General features: G+C 38.2%; 1 protein-coding gene across 1 annotated transcript in view; it reads left to right on the top strand.

Moving 5' to 3' along the window:
• Positions 1 to 12839, top strand: part of SYNGAP1 (synaptic Ras GTPase activating protein 1) — a 2730366-nt gene extending 2717527 nt beyond the window's left edge. The window contains exon 17 of the mRNA XM_044083521.1: positions 12531 to 12839. Within this exon, the coding sequence (XP_043939456.1) occupies positions 12531 to 12710 (180 nt within the window). The 3' untranslated portion in view covers positions 12711 to 12839. The remainder of the gene's footprint in view (positions 1 to 12530) is intronic.
• The last annotated feature ends 612 nt before the right edge of the window (positions 12840 to 13451 follow it).

Raw genomic sequence — 13451 nt, 5'->3', positions numbered from 1 at the left:
CTTCCCTATTTCTTTCTCTTTGCCTGTATTCTGATATTAATCCTTGCTAGGGAAGGCAGTCTCTAACCTGAAGTCCAAATTCATTCTTGGCTTCTTCCATTCTATTACCTTTCTCTCTCTAGTTGTTTTCTTCCAATACCATAGTTCCTTTGACAGTTTTTTCCAATAAATTCCAGCCCCATCTTGCCTATAGTCTGTATCTCCAATTACAGAATCTCCTTTCTCCATTCCCATGTTGGCTTAGTTCTTAGAATACTTTCTGCTACCGTATGAGTATAATATTCTGAATGATTATTGTTATTTTCCTTAAAGGTCTCTATCCAAAATCCCAGTCTCTCCTTGTGTCTTGAGCTTCCCCTGGTTTCATCATCATCCCTTTCCACTTTGAATTATAGGTTTCTGCTTATGCAAAGTGTGGGAGAGTTAACTGTGTAGCTCTGAAATGCCCATTCAAACTAGGTAATCCTAATCTGCCTTGTTCTATTGGAAAAATCAGTTTATCCCACTTGACTCTTGCTGTCTTTCCCTCTCATATAAAATCCTTCATCTCTTTATTAATTGCTATCCATAAGTTCTCCTCTGGTTAATAAAAATATACCTGACCTGTGTATAAGACTAAAGGGACTAACTGCTTGCATCTTGCTGTCTATATCCATATAATAGAGCTTCCAGTTTCTCAGTTTTTATATTATCTTTTGTTTAGTCTCTTCCCACATATCCTTACTGCCCCCCTGGAATTATTTTAATCCATACTCCTAAGTACTTCATGTTATCATGTCCCCATAAATATGAATATTGCTGAACCAATTCATGTGTGGATACATAATTTCCATCTGTTGCCTTTGTTTTACCTTCATTATTTTTTTTTTATCCTGAAAAGATTTCAGACTGTCTCAAAATGTTCCACAACACTGAAATGCCCTTTTCTGGTTTTATCAGGTATAAAATAATATAGTCTTAAATTTATGAGTCCCTTATTTTCTTTGTCAGTGGTTCTAAACATAATGCAAATAAGAAAGGGGGAAGAGGACACCCCTGCCTGATTCCTCTGCTCAAGCAGAAATTATCAGAAAAGATCCCACCCACTTTAATTTTCACCACCGATGCCTCATATATCTTCCTAACCAACCGTATAATTTTATCACGGAATGCAAATACTTCCATTGCCCTGCTCATAAAGTCCCAGCTTACACTGTCAAATGCTTTCTCTTCAGTAAGCCCTACCAACAACACTGATATTTTCTTACATTCTATTTCCCTCTGGATCATCAGTGTTCTGTTAATGTTGTCAGATATTTGCCTGTACTCTATAGCTATCAGTTTTGCCATCACTTTTGCCATTTTTTAGCCATTATTGACTTAAACACTTTATAATAATGGTTAAGTATTGAAATGGGCATCTATGAAGCTGGATTTGATGCGTTTCTTCCAGGATGTTCGTACTTCTCTTAAAATATTTATCAGTTTTTCCCTGCTAGCTTTTAGACTTCCACAGAAATACCATCTATTCTTGTGGACTTTCCCATGGATTGGTTATATATCACCATTTTTATCTCAGCTCCTCCTATCCTAACTGTTAGTAATTAAGCGTCATCTACCTCTAACCTTGGTATATCGAATTCTTACATAAACATTTCCATTTGTATCATTTCTTGATTTACATATTTCTCCACTTTATACAGACTTTCATTGAATTTCTGAAATATTTCTAATACCGCTACAGGATCTCTTGTTATCTTCCTTGCCATAGGCTTCCTCAGCTTGGCAATAGCCCTTTCTACTTTCTGTTACCCGAGTCCTTGTGCTAAAAGCTTTTGTGCTCTAAAGTTATTATCAAAAAACAGTTGCTTAACAGCAATTTTTCTAAACTCATGCATATTATCAAGGTAATCCCTTATTTTCTGTTTAGCATTTTGCAGTTGCTCCTCTTCTTGTTCTTTTAGATTCCCCCAATTCTGCAATACTTACATTTGTCAGTCTCTCTAAATAATTCTTGTTACTTCTTAACCATAACTTCTTTTATTTCTACCCTATTTTTAAACTCCACTTTATTTTTTTTCATCTCCCTAGCTCTATTTTCAGAAGAAATTTCTATCTTCTCTAATAGTTTCTGAATAATCTCTACTACCCATTCCTTAAATTCCTCTCTTTTCAACAGATAGATGAGAAAATGCCACTGTGTCATTATTATTTCATTACCCAGGGTTTTTATTTTAGTTATTATTGGTGAGTGATCTGAAATAGTTATTGGGTGCATATCATGACTGTCAATTAAATGCACATGTTCCTGTGAAATTTAAATGCTGTCTAACCTAGCCCAGTTTTTGTATCTTGGGGAATAATATGTAAATTCACTCTAAACTCATAGTACTGAATTCACATCTTCCATGCCAAATATTTTCATAAATTTCTTCAAAAATCTACCCTCCTTTGTTATATTTTCCCTTCTATGCCTCCAGACACATCTTCGCTACTACAAATCAAATTCCAGTCCCCACCTATAAGTAATATTCTTTGCTGAGAGCTGATTATTTCTCCCATAATTTTATTTTAAGCTTCGTTGTAGCAGTTTTAGGTGGAATACAAATACTTGCCAAATGTAATCCTCCTCCCTTGCCACTAGCCCCTTAGTACTACAAATCTACCATTATTATTTTTTATGCTCTTATATCACTATTGCAGCTTCTCTGACAATTAACATAACTAAGTATTCCTCTTTTCCTTTGTTCCAGGTATACCACTGAATAACCATTCTGAAAACCTTTCTTTATCAAATTCACATGTTCAGTTCCCCTGTAGCATAGCTATTTGCACTCTGCATTTTTAATATAATTCACTACTCTTCCTTTTTTGTATTTATCTGTGAGACCATTGACATTTAAAGACATTACAGAAAGCATCATTGTGTTAAAAAGTTATTATTCCCACCATTTATGTGCAACAGCTTTTTTGTTAACTGTCTAATTCCAGCTTTTGTGTTACATGCATACACTGTTTGGCAAGTTGATCTTTTATTCATTTGTTTCTTATCATATTCATTTGAACCTATGTCACATTTTACAAAACTTTTTCTTTATTAAAAGCCCTCAAAGAAAACAACAAACACACCCAATACCCCCCTAAAACCTGTTAACTTAATACTAACACATAAAACGATGTACATCTTCAAATATTGAAGTTGTATCCTTCTAATAGGAACATGTGTTCCAAACTGACAGCCACTGTCATAGACATGGGTTAACCTAAAAGAAAGTTTATCAGTGCTAGGACATGTGGTACAGGCTGTGCTTCTACTAAGTGCTGTCTGGTTTTGTCTTATCTTTATAGCTGTCCCAGCTGGGAAAACACATGAATGTTTTCAGTAGTCATTATCTCATAGCCATTTGTCTTTAACAAGTTGTCTCCATAGAGACATGGCGACCATATACAGATTTGCTACTAAGCATACATCTATTTGCTAGAGAAAAGCTTTATAATAGTCAACGTTCTTTTTCATTTATTTTCTTTCTGTTAAAACTTGTTACTAGATCAAGCTAAGGGCCTTAATCTAGTCATTCTCCTGTGCAAGAATGAGAAAAAGTGCATCAGTTTTTTCTTTTGTTATGCTCTTTTAACCAGGCATTTCTTCTTTTTTTATATTGTAGTGCCTACATTTCTTAAAATTGAAAAAGGAGAAAGAGATAAGGGAGAAAAAAAACAGGAACACCTGTTTACATTAGTATCTCCATTACACTTAAAAACTGACAAAACTTTACTTTATAGCATGCAAAGAAAATCATGCACTATAAAAATATTACTTTTAAGAAAAAAAATTGTTTTATCTTACTCTTTTCTCCATCCTCTTCCCCTCTTCCAAGTATTTTTCTGAACATTAATGACATGAAGTAGGGCATATGCTTTAGAATGCCCTACAAGTTTAACAAAGTCAAAAAGTCTAATATTTCCAGATTATCTTGTCCACAGATATAATTATTACTTTGTAATTCCACATTTGTCAATTTCCACGTTACTCCATCTCCCAAATCCTGTTTCTGCTTCATTTCCAACTTACTCTTGATTCTTCTAGTCAGCTCTCATGCGGTTTTCCTTCTTTCAAGCATTTTACATTGAAACATTGGAAAAGGTTTCACTGGCACAGTCTCTCTGTGGTCTTTATTACCAGAAATTCATGAAGCAGAATTTCCTTCTGTTTCACAGCTCACTTTCTGTTAGACTAATTTTGTATTCCCTCTTAGCATGTACTGCATCAAAAAATTATTTTATCCCTCCAGGAAACGATATTTTGAAGATAGCTAGGTACAGCAGTTTGAATCCCATGCCTGCTTCTTGACATTCCCTGACTAGTGTAATAAATTTAGTCCTCTTCTGCATGGTATATATTGAGTAGTCATTCTCCACAAACTCTGTGCTGTCTCCCACATTTAGTACTTTCTCCTGGCACAGTTTTGTCAGAATCACCTCCTTCTACTGGTAGGATTGCATCTTTACTATTAAAGGTCTAGGTTGCTTTCTCATGGCCAGGTTTGGACCAGGCACACAATGTGGCCTTTCAATTAACAACTTATGCTGTGGAATACCAGTCCAGTTGCTTATTTGTGCTTTCACAAAATTAATACAGTCTGTTTCTTCCAGCTTCTCTGGTACAGCAGAAAATTTTAGGTTTTCCCTATGTGCTCTGTCATCTAATTCTATTATTTTTTGAAACATCTCTTTTTGAGCAGTCTCATGTTCAGTCAGCCTTTTCTTCATTTCAACCTCTTATTTTTGCAGTTTTATCACATCATCTGAATATCTGTTTAAAGCTTCTTCCATTTTTTTCCAGCCTTTTGTTATTTGCGTTGTTGTACTCCATTGGTGTTTCATTTATTTTAATTAGATCTGTGTGCATTTGTCTTATACGTTCCTCTAGGTTACTGGAAGTCATGCCTGGAGCTTGCACTGCTTTTTGCTGAACAGCTGCAGTATTCTTCCTAGTCTGCGTTTTTCCTCATATTTTGTAGCTGATTTTCTTTCAAGTCCTCTGTATTTCTTTTTTTCCTGGCATCCAGGCAGTGCACATACTAGCCAGTTACTGAAATTTACCCAGAAATATAAGTCCACTGGCTTTCTCTGTTGAGTTTCAGTTTTCACAGTAGGAGAGCTAGAATTTAGCTGTTACTCATTGTGCAGCTATCCTGGAAGTCCTTTTTCTCCAGTCATTCTAATAACGTTTGGTTTTGTCAAGGACAGGTGATGTCTACTAAACCTGGTGGACTTCCTCAAGAAGGTCACCAGAGCCACTGATTAGGGTAAATGGTACATACTGCCTACCTCGACCTGACAAAGGCATTTGATGCAGTACCACAACAGGTATTACAGGCAAACTCACAAAGTTAGACATAAATCCCTATGTAACTCAATGGATAGCCAAAGGTCTGACTGATAGGAGACATGAAGTTAGGGTGGGTGAATCCACATCCACCTAGAGACCTGCTACTAGTGTTGTCTCGCAATACTTGGTACTGAAACCTCTCCTGTTTGAAATATAATTCTCTTAAGTTAATGTAAATGCAGACAGCTTCTGGCTGATCAGATTTTGCTGATGACTGCAAGCTGGGTGCAATCAGTAATACCCCCAAAGATGTAGATACCCTCAAGGTGGGACGGACACAGACAAATAACTGGTGCCACAGCCATGGCGTGAAACTCAGTGCAAAAAATGCATAATTACACCCTTTGGGAAGATGACCACCCCTGCAACACTCCCCTAAGAGCAGACTCAGTGGTAAAGGACTTGGGAACTCAGGTTGACAGTAATCTGAACTTTGATCACCATGTGTTCATGGTAGTGAGAAAATCTTTCTAAGTGGCAAAAGTTGTAAGTAAGGGCATGGCTTGCAGATCTAAGGACATCATAGTTCCACAATACGTAGCCCTCAGTAGACCAGTAATTGAGTACAGTACACCCTTCGGTATGTACCTTACCAGGCATTTACAACAGCTGGAGCAGCCACAGAGGTTCATCACTAAAATAATGCAGGGTATAAATAACATGTCTGAAGCAGACTGCCTCAAAGCCCTCTCACTGTATTTGGTCTGCTACAGACTACTGAAGGGATCTCTGCCTAACCTACAAAGCATTCTCTGACCCAGCTTTGATGGATCTTTTATACATGCACAAAACAAACAGCACTAGAATTACCCAATCTAATGATCTAAACTTCAACTGTGACACATACATAACATGTTGGAGGGGCAGAAATTTGTCTCATAGATTACTGCTTCTCTTGAACATACATGTGAAACAGAGCTCTTCTGTAAGCCGATTCAAACTCAGTTTGGACCCATGGATGGGAAATTGCAAATTTAACCGTGGCTTCTCATCTGTGTCCATTATGGACAGGGGCAGTTTGAAGATGCCCTAAGGCATGGGCATATACTAAAGTCATTCTAACCCTTAGGCATTGATAATTTGGAAAATTGAAGTATAAATCCCTAGGCTTATTTCACACTCCTCAAAACCGAGGTGGAATCCTTCAAAGCCCCCGGGCCTGTGGAAAATACGGCCCAGACTGCATAATCCTTTATAAACGCATTCTATGAACACCTTCAGGAATGCATGGATCATGCAATCCCAAATAAAACCAAGACCCAATCCTCCAAAGGCAGACGTCCTGTCTGGTGGACCCCAGCCATAAACAAACTATACAATAGAAGGAGGAAGCTACTACATGATAGAGCAAAATCCCAAAAAGGGAAGGCATCTCTGATCAGTATTAGCAAAAAACTACGGGCACTCTTAAAATCGTCTAAGGCCAGCTTCGAGAGAAAAATTGCACAGGACACTAAGGATAATCACAAGGCTTTCTTTAGTTATGTTAGGAACCTGGGTGGGAATTCCCAGATATGCTCAGAATTAGTCCAAAATGACAAAAAATACACCGAACCCACAGACATTGCCAACATCCTAGCTGACAGGTTCAGCGCAAACTTCTCCCTCCCCACCAAAAGGGCAAATATCTATCCCAGCAGAGTGCTGCCCCCCTGACATCTCAGGTGTTCAGGTAAGAGCCGCCCTCTCCAAAGCAAAAAACACAGCATCAATGGGACCAGACAGTGTCCCAGGCTGCGTCCTACATGAACTCCAAGAAGAGCTAAACCCAAACATAAAACTACTGTTCAATCTTAGCCTTACTACAGGATATGTACCCAAAGAGTGGCGTACAGCAACAGTGGTCCCTCTCCACAAAGGTGGTGCCTCAACGGATCCTGGAAACTATCGCCCCATAAGCCTGACTAGCTTGGTCTGCAAAGCTATGGAAAGGATCATCATGGACCTCATAAATAAAGATATTGGGGACCTACAGACACTGGATCCTACCCAGTTCGGCTTTGTTAAGGGCAGATCCTGCCTCTTAAACCTGGTTGATTTCTTTGAAACAGTTACCAAGGCCATTAACGAGGGGAAGGAGATCCACACGTCCTACCTGGACCTCGCAAAAGCCTTTGATACAATACCCCACTCGGGCATTATAGATAAGCTCACCCCATGTCACTAGATGGGTTGCAAACTGGCTCAAGGACAGAACTCACATGGTTAGAATTGCTGGAGCCATGTCAGACTCCAAACCAGTTACAAGTGGCGTCCCACAAGGCTCAGCCCTTGGACCTCTCTTGTTCGGTATATATTTCTCGGAGGTACAGGCCAACATGGAAGGACTGTGGCTGACCAAGTTCGCAGATGACTGCAAACTGGGCGCCATAATCGACTCTCCAGTCGACACAAGCATCCTCCAAAAGGACCTCATAGAAACAGACAACTGGTGCCAGAGCCATGGCCTCAAGCTAAACGCCAAAAAGTGTATAGTCATCCCCTTTGGCAAAAACAAAGTGCCCACAAATTACCACATAGGTGGTAATCCATTAAGTACAGAAGAAGTAATTAGGGACCTGGGAACCCAAGTTGATAGCAATCTCTCATTTGACAACCACGTGGCCACAGTGGTTAGAAAAACATTTTATATAGCCCACTTAATCATGAAGGGATTCACATCTAGATCAGGGGAGGTCATTGTGCCTCTTTACTCATCCCTCATCAGGCCCATAATTGAGTACAATGCCCCTTTTGGGATGTACCTTACCAGACACCTGCAGCAACTGTAAAGACCCCAAAAGTACCTCACCAAGAGGATCAAAGGGCTCAAACAGATGCCATATGCTGCCCAGTTAAAGAAACTCCAGCTCTACTCAGTGGCATACCGCCTTCTCAGAGGCGATCTGTGCCTGACGTATAAAGCCATGTCCAACCCGGAATTAATGGACATGCTGCACCTCAGAAAATCCAAATCCCATCGAGCTATGCGCTTGAGAGACTTGAACCTCAGCACTGAAATAAATAGGACATGCTGGAGGGACAGATTCATAACCCAGAGGCTCCCTTCACTCTGGAATAAAATCCCAGTCCAGGTTAGGCAGAGTCCCTCATTGACTCTCTTCAAGAGGAATCTTGATGAGTGGATGGGAGATCGTAGGTTTACCCCGGGTATCACTTCTGTGTCACTGTTAGACAGAGGCACAGTATACTAACCTCGAAAAAGGGCATAGCAAAATTAATTTAAAATGGGTGACGAAAGCCAAACACACTCTGGCTAGGCTTATAAATGCCCTAGGGCAGATAGCCTAGTATGAACCTATGAACCTATTAACCTAGGAATCTCTTATGATCCTACATGCTGAATAGTATGACTATAACAGTGATTAGTAGTTTGTATTATGCATTACATTTTATTGACTGTTATATAATTGTTTGTATGCTGTTGTGTCTATATTGTAATTCATACAGTGTATCTGCACTGTACATATCTGCACTGTATATAGTTTAGAGGGTAAAGTAATTTCTATGTGTGATATTTGTGAATGTCGGTATATCTAATGGCTGTAGACTGTGCTTGTTGTAGTAGCTACATGTGATGTATTAATCATAAGTATTAAGGAATCTACTGGTATGTTGTTGTGTATAATATGGCACTGTTAAATATTTGCAATGGAAAATTGGAGAATTTTTTATCTGTAAGTTATATCTGTGGGCATGGCAAATACTTTATGGAGTGAGGTGGCAGCAAATCTTCAAGACATGACCCGTATAACACTTTATCATATTTGCATGTAATTCTAAATGCCAGATTTCACTGATTTAGTGAACCAAGGAAATTGAAAACCAAGGTAACACAAGTCCCATTTGAAAGAAGAGAGTATAGCACTGAGAACGTAATGCTGAAAAATAAAAGATGACACCCTGACAATAATATTTGTTATATAGAAAGATCTGTCAGATTCCGCTTTTCTGGACAAATGAATTAATCCTTATCCCCATTTAGCTTACTGATTTACATTTCTTACAAAGGAAAAAAAAAATTAGGAAATGTGCTTTTTTAGACAGGATGCCAGCATCCAAGCCAGGATCATCCAGTGTGTCTGCCATTAACTGCTAATTTTTAAGTTATGACTTAAATGTCAGCATTTGGATCCTAGGCTGCCCAGACCTCTTTCAGAGCACTGGTATTCATTCTGTCCATTTGAAGCAGAGATTGTTAGATGTCCCTGCTTCTGAAGAAATTGCCCTTTTTAACTGAAAAACAAAATGCAGTTATGCGACTTCATCTGGGATTCTTTAAACCATAAGCTTGCCAGATATTGATCAGCATTATTTTTTTTTCTTTCATGAGTACTACTCATGCATTTTTGTATCTGTACAATTAGAATGGCTACCTAGGGAGATTTTGGATCTTTGTACCTTTTTAGTTAAGTATTTGGTGTCACAACTGCATCATCATTGTCCAGCTCATAATATTCTTTGATTTCTTCTCAGAGTACGATAATGGATAGTTTTCTGTCCTGTTCATTTTATACCTTTCACCAAGTGATAGTATATTTTCCATTTGCTTTATACATTGTACCTGAATGTTAGGCTTCCATTACATGGCACTCTGAAAACTAGTTCAGTAATGCATTGCAACAAATAATGTTTGGATTCTGTATATCAGAAAGCCACACTGTGCTGTGGTGCCTCTAAAGTTATTGTTAATTCTGGTGTAGTTTACCATCTACTGCTCCCATTTTTATGTTTTTGTATTGCCAGTTCCATGCAGGTATGTGCATCTTGTACACTAGATGACAGGTAGTTCAGTGGTGAGAATGATTAAATCTACCACCTGGGGGATAGTCAGGTCTGATTGCTATTAAAATAGCTTAGGCTGTCTTTATCTAAAGCCAGGTTAATGTAAGTCTTCCTTAGCATTTGCAGATGCTGCTGGTTTGTTCAGTGGCAAGGGCAGAACTGAACTGTAACTGGCATGTATGGGTTTAAAAACTGAGACGTCTAAGTTGGCCACATAAGCCTTTCTACTAGCTTTTCCTTACAGCAGTTATTATCTTTACTGAAAAGCTGTCTGGATTAGGCCCAGTTAGTACACCTGTCAACATGATACTTCATTGCACCTTTATCTTATACAGACCGGACTTTTTACCTGGTACTGTTCAGAATAGCTCGGAATAGCTATTAGCCAACTGCTCTAAAAACAGCAGCCTAAATGTTTGTTGGGACACCATATTCTGAGCATATCTTAGTGTTTCCCTGTGCTCTCCAACTTAGTCTTGGGGGTTGCATCTGATTGAAATGTGCATGATATGCACATACTCCCAGGCTGTCTGAATGGCTCCTTAATTTCCTATTCTTCTGTTGGTGTACTCTAGCTAATGGACACAGATCTGCTCTGTGTTCCTTATTCACAGTTTATATCGTTAATTAACAGCATCTTTTGTAACAGTGCTAGACAGGGCATACATGTCTCTAAAGAGTATGTTTGTGAATGGGGGATAGGTGGCCTTTGTGGTTGCTGCCAGACTGTAATTGAAAGCTAGTGTTTTATTTGTGTACCTTATGTCAGATTTTCATAACCTGTTAAAAACAATTTTACTGTAAAATTCTTTCAGTCTTTGAGTTATCAACATATCAGGTTTGCATTGGGGTCTATGTTACAGGATGCAAATTATTTTGAAAGGTACTATATCACATTACTGTACATTGTAAGTACTATTTTAAGTGGTATATATTGTGACTTTTGTAGTGTGTAGTTTACAACAAATTCAGTGTTAATATTCCACTGATTATGAGTTGCTGATTTGTGAACATTACTACGAATATTGTACAGACTGAGTTACATTATATTGAATGTTTCTGTATCTTGTTAATACCATTTACTTCACTGTATGTTTGAAAATGCATATTATTGTCAATTTTACTTCATACAGTTACATTTAGAATGTAATTTTATCTAATCAGCAGATATTCTGGTTCTTTCTTTATCAAACTAATACACACAACGACTGTTACTATGCTTGTTTGGTATGTATTATTTGCAAATACTGGTTCAGAATGGTTTCCAGATTTGTGAAATGGTGTGCCTTTGACTGTTGTGTGGATTACTGTTACAAGCATGAAGTCACATTTTTGTACTGTTGTGAATATTACAGTTTCTGACCCATAGGCAGTGTGACTGTTACACTGACTGGTATGTACTGTTGTGAAGTTATTACATTTGGTGTCATATGTTGAGAAGGCTACTTTCTCTTTGAAATATTTATTCTGAATAACACTACTTTTGGTGAGTGTTTTTTAGATGTTGTGTGTTACTATTCAGTTATTTTAATATGGTTTGCAATTAATTGTGCTTAGGGTTTTATTGATGTATATTATGGTTTACAGAAGCTAATCAGTATGTATTGAGAATAATGCTTCCTGAATGAAGCTATATAATAGGTGTATATTGCTGTCTATAGCACCATGTGTATAAAACGCATTACTTCATTTAATCAATGTATGTAGGCAGTACTGCAGTAAATAGCCTGTACAATGAATCCATATTTGAGTGCTGTACAAGGCATGAGTGTTTTTCTGGAAAGTGTGTGTGTGTGTGTGTGTGTGTGTGTGTGTGTGTGTGTGTGTGTGTGTGTGTGTGTGTGTGTGTGTGTGTGTGTGTGTGTGTGTGTGTGTGTCTGTGTTTAAAATATTCTGTACTTGAGTGGTTTGTATGTGGCAGTCAGCGCAGCTGGCCAGTACTGAAATGCACGAGTATATGTTTACATCTGGATGCTTCATATTGTGACTGATCACGAATGCAGTAATGTATGCTCACAAAATTATGTGACTTAGTGTTGTATATTCTGTGGGTGTCTGTGACTGGCTAATTTTTGTGACTGCTTCTGTGTGTTATTTTGTATGCAAGATGCTACAATTAATTTTTATCACATTCAATGCAATAATTTTTGCACTGTGTTTGTGAGCTGCAGCATAAATTTGTATTGAACTGCTTTTTGTAGCTGCTTATTTGTATTTTGTGCATAACTATATCCTACCCTGTATGTTTTGTGCATCTGTGTTTGTATATCTTTTACTTAATTTTCTTATTTAATTTTCATTTCAGTATGTATGAAGTACAGCTTTTATTTTTAACCCTTCAGTAAAAAGTATATGTCTTATATTTTTCCCATAGGACCGGCAGCTTTCCTCCTTGGGTGCTACAAACGCAGGTCTAATGAGTTCCCTCTCGCAAGGCAAAGAACGGTGCAGTGGGCAGCCTTGGAATGGTATGGTGCCCTCACACCCGCCGCCACCGCCGCCACGACTACAGATCACAGAAAATGGGGAGTTTCGTAACACCAGTGGTCACTAGCCACACTGTTGGGCATGCTCACTCTGACATCGAAGAACAAACTGGAACATATTGCCCCTGCTGTGAACAAAATTGCTGCCAGTTTTTAAAACTATGGACACAGATTCCAAAAAAAAAAAAAGCCCATGTGACACTAAACATATCTGTCTGGGGATTATAACAAATTTCTTGCCTGATAAAGCAAAAAAAAAAAAAAAAAAATTGGAGCAAAGCAGTTTCACTTGAAGTACTCAATTTTCTAAAATGGAAGAAAAAATGAATAACACATTTATATAAATGTGTACTTGTTTCAGCACAGCTTGTAGCCCTGTTTCAAGTCATTTAAGAACGGTAATGAACTTTAACCCATTTTCTCGTGTGGAGCAAGCAAAATAATATTGCTGAAAAAGATAACATCCCACTCGCTACATCAGATGTGCTACTTATCCATGAGTCTGATACTTTTGCAGGGTGGGACACTGGCAGCCATTTTGGTACCCAACATCAGTATTGTGTTCCATTTAATGGGCCAAACTGGGTGTTTTTTTTTTTTTTTTTTTGTTTTGTTTCCTTCCTGTGGATGCACTGAGCATGCCCACAGCACACACTTCTGTTAAACTGCTGGGAAACTTGAGAGGAAAAAAAAGGCACAAACTGATTTAGACAGAACGCGGCACAACTGACTCCCTGTGAGCACAAAGGCCTGTCTAGGCTTGAGATGCACTTGATAGTGTCTGTAACCTTCTTCCCCTTCATTATTTT

Source organism: Protopterus annectens, chromosome 9.part0 (assembly GCF_019279795.1).
Source record: "Protopterus annectens isolate FY-2018-M chromosome 9.part0, PAN1.0, whole genome shotgun sequence".
In the NCBI taxonomy this organism is placed as follows: Eukaryota; Metazoa; Chordata; order Ceratodontiformes; family Protopteridae; genus Protopterus; species Protopterus annectens.
The sequence above is the reverse complement of the archived record's forward strand: the minus strand, read 5'-3'. Positions and strand labels throughout refer to the sequence as shown.